At 48.0% G+C, this 15,749-nt stretch overlaps 1 protein-coding gene across 1 annotated transcript; it reads right to left on the reverse strand.

Moving 5' to 3' along the window:
- Positions 1-9,144: 9,144 nt before the first annotated feature.
- LOC138262478 (uncharacterized protein F54H12.2-like) lies at positions 9,145-10,452 on the reverse strand. The gene has a single exon (XM_069212371.1). It carries the CDS (start codon positions 10,450-10,452, stop codon positions 9,145-9,147), a length of 1,308 nt encoding a protein of 435 aa, XP_069068472.1.
- Between the last annotated feature and the right edge of the window lie 5,297 nt (positions 10,453-15,749).

Consider the following 15,749-nt stretch of genomic DNA (forward strand, 5'->3'; position numbering starts at 1 on the left):
CAGCTCAGAAATAGCCCTAAACACCCTAAAAGGTAACGTCCCGACATCAATGAGTCAGTTCCGCGTTCTGAAGAAGAAGCGCCACATTATTAAGAAGTCAGCAACAAAAGGGCGTCGCTCCTTTCTAAAAGGAAACTGGTCAAACAGTCTGGAGGTTTTATAGGGGCGCTGCTGGGTATAGCTATACCCCTAATTATAGGTCTCCTGTCGAGGACAAGATGGAGCACTCCCAAAAAATGTACCTTGTGCCACACCATCAGCTGGAACAGTTGGGCCCTTCTACCGCCGACATTTGGGACATACGCAGAAATGAGACACAGCGTCTCGATGCTCAGATCAAAGCCATTTTGAACCGAACCGATTTAAAACCTCACGACAAAGCGAGGTTTTACTCAGGAGCCCTTCAAAACTTTTTACAGTATGACAAACAACTAGTCTCTGAAAAAAACATATTGACTTTGTATGCCACTGACACAGAACTGCCGACAGTAGACCCCGTAGAGCATCAAGACCCTGGCCCCCCAGCACCCGTGGACGCTGTTGTTGAAGACCTTTTAAAAAATATAAGTCAGAGGTATAGAGGGGCAGCTCAAATGGCGCTTGGTAAAATGACTGTAACTAAAGATCTGACCTTTTGGAATGACCGGGGTGAATTTGTTTACAAGGGACAACCGATTGATGGATCGCACATGTACGATCTGGTCAGAGGTCTCACGCACAGTAAAACACTAACAACACAAAACGCTTGTTAGAAATGGGGTCTTTGGTTGACAGTCAGGTTACCCCCTGTTCAAGCAAGGACCCTCACTCTAGTTAGGATAAAAGAGAATCACCCTCAGCTAACCCCTGCTTACCCCCTTGGTAGCTTGGCAGAGCAGTAGGCTTAACCTCAGAGTGCTGGGCGTAAAGTATTTGTACCAACACACACAGTAACTTAATGAAAACACTACAAAATGACACAACACCAGTTTTAGAAAAATAGGAAATATTTATCTAGACAAAACAAGACCAAAACGACAAAAATCCAACATACACAAGTCAAGTTATGATTTTTTAAAGGTTTAAAATAAAAAGAGTCTTTAGGTAGTTGTAACACCACACTAGCGCTGCTAGCGTGAAAATGTACCTGGTTTGCGTCAAAAATAACCCCGCACGGGCGGTGCGCGTCGAAAATAACCCTGCACGGTTATATGCGTCGAAAACAACTCGGCACGGCGACGCGCGTCGAAACAGCCAGCCACGCGACGGTCCGAAAGTCCCGCGGCGCAGGTTGCGATCTCTCAGCCTTCGTCAGCGATGCTGCGCGTCGTTTCTCCTGCTCCGGGCGTCGATTCTCCGGTCGCGTTTCCTGCGGCGTCGTTTCTCAGCTGCGGAGCCGGCGTCGCGTCGTTTTCTCAGCCGCGATCGGATTCGCGTCGATCTTTTCTCCGCACGGCGCTCGGTGCGTGTATTTTTGTCCTTGGGCTGCCAGCCTCTCCTTTCAGGGTCCCAGGAACTGGAAGGGCACCACAGAGCAGAGTAGGGGTCTCTCCAGAGACTCCAGGTGCTGGCAGGAAGAAGTCTTTGCTATCCCTGAGACTTCAACAACAGGAGGCAAGCTCTACATCAAGCCCTTGGAGATTTCTTCTTCAAGATGGAAGGCACACAAAGTCCAGTCTTTGCCCTCTTACTCTGGCAGAAGCAGCACTGCAGGAAAGCTCCACAAAGCACAGTCACAGGCAGGGCAGCACTTGTTCCTCAGCGATCAGCTCTTCTCCAGGCAGAGGTTCCCCTTGATTCCAGAAGTGTTTCTAAAGTTTGTAAGTTTGGGTGCCCTTCTTATACCCATTTTAGTCTTTGAAGTCACCTTTCTTCAAAGGGGACTCACACCTTCTGGTGAAATCCTGCCTTGCCCAGGCAAGGCCTCAGACACACACCAGGGGGCTGGAGACAGCATTGTCAGAGGCAGGCACAGTCCTTTCAGATGAGAGTGACCACTCCACCCCTCCCTCCTAGCAGAGATGGCTAATCAGGAAATGCAGATCACACCCCAGCTCCCTTTGTGTCACTGTCTGGTGTGAGGTGAAAAACAACCCAACTGTCAAACTGACCCAGACAGGGAATCCACAAACAAGGCAGAGTCACAGAATGGTTTAAGCAAGAAAATGCTCACTTTCTAAAAGTGGCATTTCCCAACTCACAATCTCAAAATCAACTTTACTAAAAGATGCATTTTTAAATTGTGAGTTCAGGGATCCCAAACTCCACCTGTCCATCCCTTCTCTAGGGGAATCTACACTTTAATCATATTTAAAGGTAGCCCCCATATTATCCTATGAGAGAGACAGACCTTGCAACAGTGAAAACGAAATTGGCAGTATTTCACTGTCAGGACATATAAACCACATTACTATATGTCCTACCTTATCCATACACTGCACCCTGCCCTTGGGGCTACCTAGGGCATACCTTAGGGGTGCCTTACATGTAAGGAAAGGGAAGGTTTAGGCCTGGCAAGTGGGTACACTTGCCAAGTCGAATTTACAGTGTAAAAATACACATACAGACACTGCAGTGGCAGGTCTGAGACATGATTACAGAGCTACTTATGTGGGTGGCACAACCAGTGCTGCAGGCCCACTAGTAGCATTTGATTTACAGGCCCTGGCACCTCTAGTGCACCTTACTAGGGACTTACTAGTAAATCAAATATGCCAATCATGGATAAACCACTTACATACAATTTAAACAGGAGAGCATATACACTTTAGCACTGGTTAGCAGTGGTAAAGTGCTCAGAGTTGAAAAGCCAACAGCAACATGTCAGAAAAATATAGGAGGCAGGAGGCAAAAAAGTCTGGGGATGACCCTGCAAAAGCAAAAGTCCAACACGACCCCCTACCAGCCTAAAGCCAGGGGAGAACAATCAATACCTTGATGTACTTCCCTGATTGGGGCGATAGAACAGGGACCCAGGCCCACAACAGCAGGGGCATGTTCCCGTTCTACGCCTTCCTGACTCCAGTTGGATCCCTCTGTCCATACTCTCAGGGCCCACTAAGCTAACCCATGGGGAACCCTTCTCCACATCTACAGACACCATCTGTGCAACACCTAACTTTACTTTGCTCACAGATGTATTGCAATGGGCAGATAGTACCACCAGGGCCAACACAGTGGTGTTGCCCACTCCACCCCCGGGGTGTGACTCTCGTCCTCCCCCCCCCAGGGGCAACTCTGTCCACCAGGACAGCAAGCCACAGTGGCCCCAGACAACTGTCAGGGATGAGAGCCCGACCTCAGGCCTCTCTAACCACTGTGACTGTGGAGAGTGGGGGGCGGTAGCCCCAGGTGCCTGGCACCCTTTGACCACTCTCTCTTCCACCAGGTCAGGGATGACAACCTGACCCTGGTCCTCCCCTCTGGGGCTCTGTACCCTCCCTGCAGAAGCGGCACCCCCAGAGTCCAAAACTGTCAGGGTGCTTGTAGAAGCAGTCCTGCACAATTCTTCCATCAGTGCAGGGATGTTAACCTGCAACTGATCCTCCAACCTGGGGTCTGTACCTTCAGGTTGGACCAGGGCCAGGGGTGAGGCTTCCCTCCCCCTGCCCTCTCTTCTGGGGTCCTGAACCACCCAACTAGGAGCGGCCCCCCCAGAAGACAACATGGTAGGGGTACTGTTAGCAGTAGCCCCTTCCTCCAGGTCAGGGGGGACACCCTTAACCTGGCCTCCCAATCCAGGGTCTGTACCCACAGACTGGATCACTGCCTGGCAACCCAGGACTTCCTGGGGGGCATACCTACCCCCTACCAGGTCAGAGTTTACCCTCTGAACCTGGTCATCCAACCCAGGGTCACCACCCTGCGGTTGAACCACTGCCTGGCACACCAGGACTTCCTTGGGAGCACATTTACCCCCCATCAGGTCAGAGTTTACCCCCTGAACCTGATCATTCGACCCAGAGTCACCACCCTGCGGTTGAACCATTGCCTGGCACACCAGGACTTCCAGGGGAGCACACCTACCCCCTACCAGATCAGAGCTTACCCCCTGAATCTGGCAATCCAACCCAGAGTCACTACCCTGCGGTTGAACCACTGCCTGGCACACCAGGACTTCCTTGGGAGCACATTTACCCCCCATCAGGTCAGAGTTTACCCCCTGAACCTGATCATCCAACCCAGAGTCACCATCCTGCGGTTGAATCATTGCCTGGCGCACCAGGACTTCCTGGGGGGCACACCTACCCCCCACAAGGGAAACACTTTCCCCAAGGGCCATACAAGAGTCTGGCTGGCGCAGGTCTCCTGACCTCTGCCCATCTGACAGAGTCTGGATTCCCCCCAGCCCAGAAATGGTCTCACCAAGGTCATTCCTGGGGGGCTCTGCACTCAGAGCTGACCCCTGACCCTCCAGGTTCTCCACTGGGGTCCGCAACCCCCTCTCAACCCTCTGTCTGGACTTCTGCAACCCCTCACTAGGAGTGGTACTGCCAGACACCAGAACTGGTGGGACGCTGGCTACAGCCGCCCCCCCAAGTTCTCCTGACACTGTGGGGTCTCCCTCAACAGATGGCCCTATGGTACAGGCTAGGCTCCCCTCCTGGGGTTCCCGCAGGGAACCCTCCAGGACCTGGGACCGGATCTCGGGCACCTTGGGCCTCAACCCATCCCCATTCCCTCTCCTCTGAGACTGGACATGGGGTCCCTCACCCATCCCACTACACTGGGACCTACCTGGGACACTACAATCCTTCCCTACCTCACCTGGTTGGGAACTACCTAGACCACTCCTCTCAGGAGCACCCCCGAATGCCTCTTCAGACTCTCTGGTACTCACCCAGAAGTCTGCCTCCATTGTAAGCTCCCTGGGGTCAGAGAACTCACACTCCACCTGGTGTTGGCATAGCTCTGGAAAATAAGGACTAGACATATGCTCTCCAGCAATTACATCACTCAGCCCCTCACATGAATTAACCAAAGTACCCTTCACCCAACCATCCAGTGACTCTGCTTTGAAAAAGCACCCCACATCACCCTCCTGAGACTGGTGAGACAGTACCTGACTGTCCCTGACACTCAACCCACACTCTTCTGGGATGTCTTCACACTCCATAACCAGGACTTCTACCTGGGGGGAACCCCTCTCCCTGTCACTCTCAACTAGAGTCAGTAGAGTGTCCCTCCCACCAGTAGGAATATGACTCCCCATGCCAGTTCCCCAATCCACCTCAGGGACCCTGTGCATCACTGGAGCTACCTCATACCCCTGAACCTCCTGGCGTGTGTTAACTCCCTCCTTCAAGTAGGGCACCACCTCTCTGGGCATGTGTACTTCTGCAGCATCACTGGATATACAATTGTTGCTGCCACCATTCCAGCTGGACTCAGCCCTCATGACTTCCAGCTCTTTCAATTTAAGCTCGTAAGCATAAATCATTTTTTTAATCTCTAAGTCCCTCCTCCTTTCTGCCAGGGCTAAGGCTCTCTTCTCCTCGGCCCTCTTAAACTCTTCCAGACTCCGGATTCGAGCTAGGAGCCTATCATCTCTTTCTGTTCCCTCCTCAGGGCCACTGCCCTCCTCTTTGGAGTAATCCTCCTCCTCAGAGTAGTTATCCTCCTCAGACTCATTTGGTGGTGTTGCCTGACAACGTTTCAATTCATCCTGAAACAGGGCTGACTCAAGATCCTCCCTTCTGGATTCCTTGTTCACAGCCAGTCCCCTTTCCATGCAGAATGCTTTAAGCTGCCACTTTTTATACATAGATAGGTGCCAGAAATTGACTTCCATTTCTGCAAAGGCTTCACAACCAAAAAACAAAGTCCAAAAATATTATCAATACTTCCAGGAGGACATCAGAGAACAAAAAGCAGAATCACAAGACAAGTAGTATGTGGTCACGTAGTGGTCTGAGATCAAAACAGTAGTGTACACTTAATTACTGTATGTCAAGTACAAATACAAGTCCAAATCCCGACCGCTGGTCACCAATGTTAGAAATGGGGTCTTTGGTTGACAGTCAGGTTACCCCCTGTTCAAGCAAGGACCCTCACTCTAGTTAGGATAAAAGAGAATCACCCTCAGCTAACCCCTGCTTACCCCCTTGGTAGCTTGGCAGAGCAGTAGGCTTAACCTCAGAGTGCTGGGCGTAAAGTATTTGTACCAACACACACAGTAACTTAATGAAAACACTACAAAATGACACAACACCAGTTTTAGAAAAATAGGAAATATTTATCTAGACAAAACAAGACCAAAACGACAAAAATCCAACATACACAAGTCAAGTTATGATTTTTTAAAGGTTTAAAATAAAAAGAGTCTTTAGGTAGTTGTAACACCACACTAGCGCTGCTAGCGTGAAAATGTACCTGGTTTGCGTCAAAAATAACCCCGCACGGGCGGTGCGCGTCGAAAATAACCCTGCACGGTTATATGCGTCGAAAACAACTCGGCACGGCGACGCGCGTCGAAACAGCCAGCCACGCGACGGTCCGAAAGTCCCGCGGCGCAGGTTGCGATCTCTCAGCCTTCGTCAGCGATGCTGCGCGTCGTTTCTCCTGCTCCGGGCGTCGATTCTCCGGTCGCGTTTCCTGCGGCGTCGTTTCTCAGCTGCGGAGCCGGCGTCGCGTCGTTTTCTCAGCCGCGATCGGATTCGCGTCGATCTTTTCTCCGCACGGCGCTCGGTGCGTGTATTTTTGTCCTTGGGCTGCCAGCCTCTCCTTTCAGGGTCCCAGGAACTGGAAGGGCACCACAGAGCAGAGTAGGGGTCTCTCCAGAGACTCCAGGTGCTGGCAGGAAGAAGTCTTTGCTATCCCTGAGACTTCAACAACAGGAGGCAAGCTCTACATCAAGCCCTTGGAGATTTCTTCTTCAAGATGGAAGGCACACAAAGTCCAGTCTTTGCCCTCTTACTCTGGCAGAAGCAGCACTGCAGGAAAGCTCCACAAAGCACAGTCACAGGCAGGGCAGCACTTGTTCCTCAGCGATCAGCTCTTCTCCAGGCAGAGGTTCCCCTTGATTCCAGAAGTGTTTCTAAAGTTTGTAAGTTTGGGTGCCCTTCTTATACCCATTTTAGTCTTTGAAGTCACCTTTCTTCAAAGGGGACTCACACCTTCTGGTGAAATCCTGCCTTGCCCAGGCAAGGCCTCAGACACACACCAGGGGGCTGGAGACAGCATTGTCAGAGGCAGGCACAGTCCTTTCAGATGAGAGTGACCACTCCACCCCTCCCTCCTAGCAGAGATGGCTAATCAGGAAATGCAGATCACACCCCAGCTCCCTTTGTGTCACTGTCTGGTGTGAGGTGAAAAACAACCCAACTGTCAAACTGACCCAGACAGGGAATCCACAAACAAGGCAGAGTCACAGAATGGTTTAAGCAAGAAAATGCTCACTTTCTAAAAGTGGCATTTCCCAACTCACAATCTCAAAATCAACTTTACTAAAAGATGCATTTTTAAATTGTGAGTTCAGGGATCCCAAACTCCACCTGTCCATCCCTTCTCTAGGGGAATCTACACTTTAATCATATTTAAAGGTAGCCCCCATATTATCCTATGAGAGAGACAGACCTTGCAACAGTGAAAACGAAATTGGCAGTATTTCACTGTCAGGACATATAAACCACATTACTATATGTCCTACCTTATCCATACACTGCACCCTGCCCTTGGGGCTACCTAGGGCATACCTTAGGGGTGCCTTACATGTAAGGAAAGGGAAGGTTTAGGCCTGGCAAGTGGGTACACTTGCCAAGTCGAATTTACAGTGTAAAAATACACATACAGACACTGCAGTGGCAGGTCTGAGACATGATTACAGAGCTACTTATGTGGGTGGCACAACCAGTGCTGCAGGCCCACTAGTAGCATTTGATTTACAGGCCCTGGCACCTCTAGTGCACCTTACTAGGGACTTACTAGTAAATCAAATATGCCAATCATGGATAAACCACTTACATACAATTTAAACAGGAGAGCATATACACTTTAGCACTGGTTAGCAGTGGTAAAGTGCTCAGAGTTGAAAAGCCAACAGCAACATGTCAGAAAAATATAGGAGGCAGGAGGCAAAAAAGTCTGGGGATGACCCTGCAAAAGCAAAAGTCCAACAACGCTCTTAGAGGCTGGGAGCAATTCCTAAGTGCCGAAGCAGAACTCAACATTCCCGCCACAATCGTCGGTAATGTCAGCCACAGGCGGAGGCTTGAAAGTTTGAAAGATCCGACCCCTGGTGTTTTTACCATGAGTCGCACAGTGCCGACCTCGCCTTTCTTTCCTCAGCTAACACCTTCTAGGATCACCTACGCTTTACCTATGGACCCTAAAAAGAGACTGTTCAAAATGAACACATGGTTACCGCTCTAATGTAATCACGAAATTTGAACTGGTGGACAGTTTTGTTAAAAAAAAATCATGTCTCGAAAGATTTTTGCTTCATTTATTTCTTTACCCTTGTAAGTGTTTGTGGTGTAAACTGTTTGTAATAAACACTTTTAACTTTTCAACAGTAGTCTGACATCTTTTTTAAAATGGTTTTAAAATGTGTGGTGGGTGAATAAAATGCATAGTCTGAATTTATGTTTAAGATGTTTTTATTTTAGACAGTCATCAGTACAAATAGAGGCGTTACAAGGCCTTACACTTTTGACAAACACCGTATTCTTCTTTAACAACGCTCGACATGGTCCTAGTATTTTCATTCACATATTTCATAACAATGCCATTGTTGTTTACTAGATCAGCGGAATACAGATTTAAAAATATGTTAAACGTCATACCCTCAGACGTTTTACTAATGAAATATATACAATGTTCCCCACATGTGATGACTAGAGAATCCTGTACACGCCGCTTGTTATACTCAACCGCTGGCGATGCTTTTTTTACATATTTGAATATCGGTTTTGTATAAATGTTATGCTCGGGGAACTTTGCTAAAGTGCCAAACACTATAACTTTGTCTACATCCAGAAACATGGCGGCCTAATGTGTAGCACCCTTGTAATGCGGGTCGGTGTTAAAGACTAGGGTGCGGGGTCTTTCTGGGCCTATCTTTTCAGGTAGCCCGTCACTAGGAAATACACCTAAAAAAGTATTTCTTAGTGTATTTATGCCTGCTTAAGAAGTCACGTATCTCTGCAGTGTCCATTTTACAATCTTTTAACGATAGTCAAACATAAGCTGTCGAGCGTGATTGACCTGGATGACGCTGTCGAATACAGAGAATACATCCATATTCACGCTGGTAGCCAGCGCCTGTGTAAAGCGTATTTCAGCTTTTAGATTTCCGTTTTTGATCAAGTTGTGGTGGTCACCATCTTCCAGGTCAGGAGTCAGGTCGAAGGCAAACAACGTGTATCCGGCCCCATACCCCTCTCTTGAAACAACGACTCCTGAGTTCCGCAGATGTTTCCCCGTTATCGAGACCAGACCGAGATATTCCCTGACAAAGTTGGCTGTTCCAAAACTTGGACTGAACGGTTTTCTGGGGATAACAGCTCCTTCGTGGACCAAAGCGACATAGTTGATGTCATAGTGTTTGAAGTTGAAAGGGTGGGAGGTATAGAGTCTGCTAAAAGCTGTATTGTCCACAAACCCTATGATGATGAGTTTCGATAGCTGCCCCAGAAATAGATTCTGCTGCTGCATTAATCTAGTACCGGCTGGGATGGTGAATTTCTTTAGAGCCACTCTTTCAATGGCGTACTTGGTGTTCGATAGTTGTAAAGCTTCAGCGTAGGCCAGTCTGGCGCTCGGTGACACTTTCACTCTCTTTACAAATTGGCTCGCGGACAATATAACCAGTTTATACTGCTCCGCATCGCTGCTGATGAGACAGAACACGTCCTTGTTGCAGTTGAGCTTCATCTTAAGATCTATACCGTTGACTAGAAGCTTATCTTGGAAGAAAAGGTCTGAATGTATGTGCCCCAGGAGGTCAAACTGCGTACTGCCGGCGGCGAAGCTGGCTCTTTTTTTAAAACCATCGTTGCCACCGTCCAACGCTGTGTCCTCAAATTGCACTTCAGTATCTTTGTCGAAGAGTCCAGCTGAAAGCTGTGTGTCCAGGGCTTCACAACTGTAATTTAGAATACTCTTGATGTAGGCCCTATAGGCGTACATGTTATCACTCTGCGCGATAAGTCGATCGCCCAGGTTAATGTCCACCTGATTAAACATGGTTGCGACAGGGTAGGCGATTGACGCCACTTTAGCATCAGCCTCGATGTTGGTGCCGTTCGCTTTGGTTATTTTGCAGACGAGGTATAGCAGAGTGTTGATGAGATCCAAATACATATCAGTGGACCCCGACACGTAAAACTCTATTGGCGCCAGAGGCGTCATAGCGGCTAGAGGCGATACTTCCATGAAAAAACTGTTCTCGATGTTGGTCTGTGTGGGTTTAAGAGAAAACAAATCTAGATCAGATTTTGCGCATTCACCCGAGGTGCAGTGCATGAAGGCCATGATAGCTGATTTAAAAAATATTCGCACTAGAGCGTGTTCTCTTCTTCTTCTTGGAAGATCTCTTCCGTCTTACGACTCTTCTTTTGTGTGGGCCTTTTGAAGAAGTCCTCCTTTTTTTTATGGGGCATTGGCTGGCCCCTATGCCTTCGAAGCCCTTTGCTTCCTTTTAACACCCACACGTGTCTTGTACAACAACCCTACTCCTTCCTGGGGCAGTTTGTTCATGCACTCAGCGACAGCCGACATTACAGAGCCCACAACATCATGGGCAATGTTCGTAGCAGCCGCTTTAACGTGAGGTTTTGCAATTTCATATCCTCTTCTAAAAAATGGCATGGCTCCTCTAAACAAACTCCGAAAGAAGCCCCCCAATCCGGTCCAGTACATAACAGGGACCCCTTGAAAGTAGGCCGGCGATCCTCCAGAACCGGCCTAAACTCTATAATAGTCCCTGTACATAGAGGGATCACCATATGTTTTCATAATGACCATCGCTAATGCCTAATAGTCACCGTCGGGCTGTGGGCTTAAATGAAGCTTAACAATAACTTTCCCGTATTTAAAGGCCACCGGCTCTGACTGATCGTCGTAGATCATGATGGTTATAGTTTCAAAATGTTTTTGGGAAATTGCCACGTAGTCGGGTTTGTGATGTTGTATATTAATCATTGTGTTATTTTTGCCCTTCACAGAGACCCATTTCAACAACAACCAATAACTATCCCCTATCTTCTTAGGTTCTACAATGTCGTTATACATGTAGAGTGTATAAAATCTGCCGTTAATGTTGGGGCACGTAGGGTCTGGATCTACCTGTCTTTTCACATGTTGTACGGTCCCTAAAACCCTTTGTAATTTACCGGTACAGCTAAACCTGGTATCAAGCTCGGGGGCTTTAAGAAACACTTTTCTTCTAACGTTATCCGACACCCACTGTATATTTGCATACTCTTCAAAGGCGACTATGACTCTGTTGATGGCGTCGACCACCGCCGCTATGGTGGTGTAATACCTGTATGGGAAACTCATGGGGAAGCTCAAGAAGTCCTGAGAGCGCTTTATATGAAATTTAGCCTCATGCTTTGTAAATGTATTCCACGTTCTAGGGTACTGTATCTCCGTTAGGGCCACCTCCCAGGACCCTTTCAGGTCCACCAGTTTAGCCAGTTTCACTGTATAATTAGAAATCTGATTGTCGGGAACATGTCCTTTGAGGCATTGGACGGTAACGTAATATAAAAAGGTGAGGTCTCCATCTCTGCGCTTGCACCTCGACCTCACACACAGTGCAGCGAGCTGGCCAAAACCCAACTGTTAAATTTCTCAGGCCACCCCCGCCATTTGACCAGCGCCTGTCTCATAGCTCCGCTGCCTTTCCTTTTCAGAACCTTTTCAACCCTGTACACCCTGTTCGGATCGTAGGGCACCTTTTGTAACTCTTAGTTGTAAAAGACACCCGTAACCCTTTCCCCATCGTAGTCCTTCAACTTGTAAATATATACCCCTTCTTTAAGCTCCGCACTTTCCACTATGAATATCTCATCGCTAAATGTCTGTTAGTAGCCCTTGGTGAAGACGCCCTTCATCTTTGAAACCCGGACATGATCCCCTTCTTTTAAAACCGATTTCTTGACCTTCGCCTCAAGACGACTCCCGGACACAGTTCTCCACACCATTAACGAATTATCCGCCGTTACCTCCACGGGAGACATTTTGATGGTCCTATGGTAACTGGCGTTATAAACATCTATAAAAGCCTATAGAACATCCACGTATCTGTAGGTATGGTTGGCTGTGAAAGATTGCCACATCTTTAGTTTTAAAGTTCTGTTAAAACGCTCTACAACTGCTGCTTTTACCTCGGTGTGCGGTACAAAATGCTGAACAGCATGCTGCTTTAATAATTTCTGAAAAGGTTTGTTTAAAAATTCCTTTTCAGCGTCTATTTGTAGTTTTTGAGGTACTCGACCTCTCGCGAAGATGTCTTTAAAGGCGGCGGTTACGCTGGTACCACTTTTATCGTTTAACGCCTCTGCATAGGCGTACTTGCACAATACGTCTATGACTGTTAATATATACATTACGCCGTTGTTATGTTTTGCTAGATCTTGAAGACTGATTATGTCCGCCTGCCACTGATAATCTAGCTGCGTGCTAACAACTGTGGCCCTCCTCTCCTGGCTGGTTTGTGGAGTGCATACGCCTCTTCCCCCGCTAACCAAGTCTTCACCCTTGATCGGTTTACAGATTCATTTTCAACTCGAGCCCTTCTAAATAGAGCTTCGGAGCCTCCGTAGCTTCCAACCCCAAGCTTCCAAGCTGTATCGTAATAAAGCTTCCTTAAAGCAGACCCCGTCATGCTGTCACACCCCGCAACCAAGAAATGAAAGACATATGTTTTGTGTAAGGTCATTTTATTAAACATAAAAAACAATACATAAAAGTGGGTTAGCACTACATAAACACTGTGTACTTGACATTTTGCGGTACATCACTTATAGCGGTCATCGCTGCTGGACACCTGGAGGCCTTTTGACGACGTATACATAGTGCGATACGTGTCACACATATTACTCAAAGCAGTTCCTTTTACTAGGTCTCAGCGTCACAAGGTTTGATATTTTCATAGCTGTACATTCAATAGCTCCAGACATGACTTCACGCTCCCCTCGCCTATAACTCTGGACGCTCAGGATACTGACAGCATTCAACAGTTCATACAGTTCTAGGTCGGACAATACAGGACCTTTATTTGTGAAATAATCTTCAGTCAGGAGTTCCAAAGCACGGTGTAGCCCAGTCCGGGGTGAAAGTCTTAACTCTCGCGCACTGCCTTGGGCCGCGCTCCAGTATTTAACCGCTGCGGGTAGCCACACGTTGATACACCAGTTGGCGATACACACAGGGCTGTCGCACTGCAACGTAGCCGGAGGTTCCGTAATGTCCAGATAACGCAGAGTCACAGGGTGTATTTCAGCTATCCTCTTCTTAACCAGCACATATATCAGTCTCCCAAAACAGATGTAGCCTGGGTGTAACTCATAGACATCTTGCAGCACGACACTCTGATTATCGTCCTAAAAGTGAGTAAATATGTAGCGTTAAGTAACACCGTTATGGTCTGCTATCCACGACATCTGTTTTTTTTGTGTTTTTTTTAAAACAACTTTTGTGGGACCAAAGACCTCATTCTTCTATTTTTATAATAAATATCACACATTCGTCTTTCTATGACCCTTTCTATCAAGCTTTTGTCAAAACAGCTACACAGCCCCTGCATACGTTCGAGTTTTGAGCTTGGCTCAGCAGCGTATCGGATCTCATTGACCGATGCTGCCAAGACCTTGATCATATCGACGTGGACACCTTTCTTCACAGCTGACAACCCGTACACCACCCTTAAGAACTTATCTACCCTGTGTGTGTCTAACCCGCTACATATGTGCCGAATTGTTCTTGCTGTGTACGACTCGTATAGACAGTCATGAGCCTGCTGCTGTGGTGCATTAATTTTATGCCTGTAACACAGGTTATAATAGTCACGTTTAACACATGTGTTCACAACAGTCGCCGCAAAACCTTTAACAGGCCATATGGCGTCGTAGGGTACGCCCGACGTTTCCTTTTCAAAATCGGTGCTATTATAAGTGCTGACACATTGCTTACGCTGCTCTTTGTTCTGGCGTATAATACTTTCATTCTGTCTGAAACTGCATAAGCAGTACAAATTTACGTTGTTAACCTTTGGCGTAGTCCCCTCTAGAGCATCTCTTTCTGCAGTTGTTTTCTACGGTTAAAACAAAAAGCAAAAGACATGCTGTTAGTTAAAAGTATGATATCGGCATCTATACAATAATTGTCTATAAGAGTTTTTACTAACCTCAGCATTTTCACTACACTCAGCGGCTGCTCTGAAATCTTGCGCGTCGCGCAGGTCCAATGGTGTATAAGCAACTTCGGGTTTTACATTTGTCGGATGTACCACGACTGCCTCTGGATCAGGGGCCTCCTGAAAGTACATGTCTTCATAGATCGGCGAATTCGGTGGTGCTACACCTTCTTCATCGTCTTCAGTGTCGCTGAAGTTGACTGCATCACTTAATTCGTCTTTCGAGGCTTCGCTGTTGCTGCTATCAACCTTGATCGGGGATACCAGCTGTGGCAAATCCTTGAGGCTGAGCTTTTCAAGCCGCTGGCAGAGTTCTTCTTGAACCCCAGTAACGTCGGAACTCCCATCTTTAGGGGCAGCCTGCTGTGCATTCTCATCCTACACCAGAGGTGCTAGGGTCCGATAATATCTATTCATAGGGTTCTGGGCTCCTGAGACGCCGGCTTTTCTGGTGAGCGGATTGTATCTCTTCATATTGCCTAGACAACCTATTTCAGCAGTGGTTAATGATTTGGCATGCTGCTCTAACCACCTCCTTATATGTATTCTATGGTTCAAAAAAGGCATACGCCTCTACAACACATAGCGGTCACATGCTCTCCTTGATGGCTCTAATACGTTGCTGGTGTTACACGTGGTGCTAATCGCATGTCACGGCTTTTGCCCAGCCCCCCTTTTTGGATTAGCCAGCAGTGTGGAGATTTGGCCTTACACTCCCAATGCGCCGCCCTGAGAGGAGGCCCCCAAGCAGCCACTTGGGCCTGGATGTCTGACATGTCCAGACCTGTCCTCTTACGCCATGAAACAGGTTGCACACCAGCACAGCCCTCATTTTACACAGCCCATAGATCTAGACCCAGGGGCTAGGACCCTGCCACATGACTAACATGTAACCCCCTGATGTCACAACCCACGTGACTCACCTACAACTACGTCATTGCCTACATCAGCGCGGGGAGCGGCACCTGTCAAAAGTTTGATGGAAGGTATCCCCTCCTACTACTCACAGCTAAAGGCTATGCTTGGCGTATGGTTTGCCACAGAGCCTGGCAAGCGACCAGGCCCTGCATCCAACGGCTCATTGGTAACCAACCCCAGGCGGCCTGGTCCTGGAGTGGGATCTGTGCGCGAGGCAGAGCGGGAAAAACATCAGGACACGGTGGGACCTAAAAAAAGAGCAGGAAGTGCACCTTCATCACCGAAACTTGGCTCATCCCCTCCTCCACCCTGACATTGCCACCGCCACCCCTGATGGGTACAAGATGATACACTGGGACCACCCGAACAAGCATGGTGGAGGAATCACCATAATATTCAACTTCCACATTGACAACCCCAAGGACGCCAACTCCACATCTTTACTGGAGAACCTTAACAACATCGGACTCACCCAACTAGTCTCCAGACC

Source organism: Pleurodeles waltl, chromosome 10 (genome assembly GCF_031143425.1).
Source record: "Pleurodeles waltl isolate 20211129_DDA chromosome 10, aPleWal1.hap1.20221129, whole genome shotgun sequence".
Classification (NCBI taxonomy): Eukaryota; Metazoa; Chordata; class Amphibia; order Caudata; family Salamandridae; genus Pleurodeles; species Pleurodeles waltl.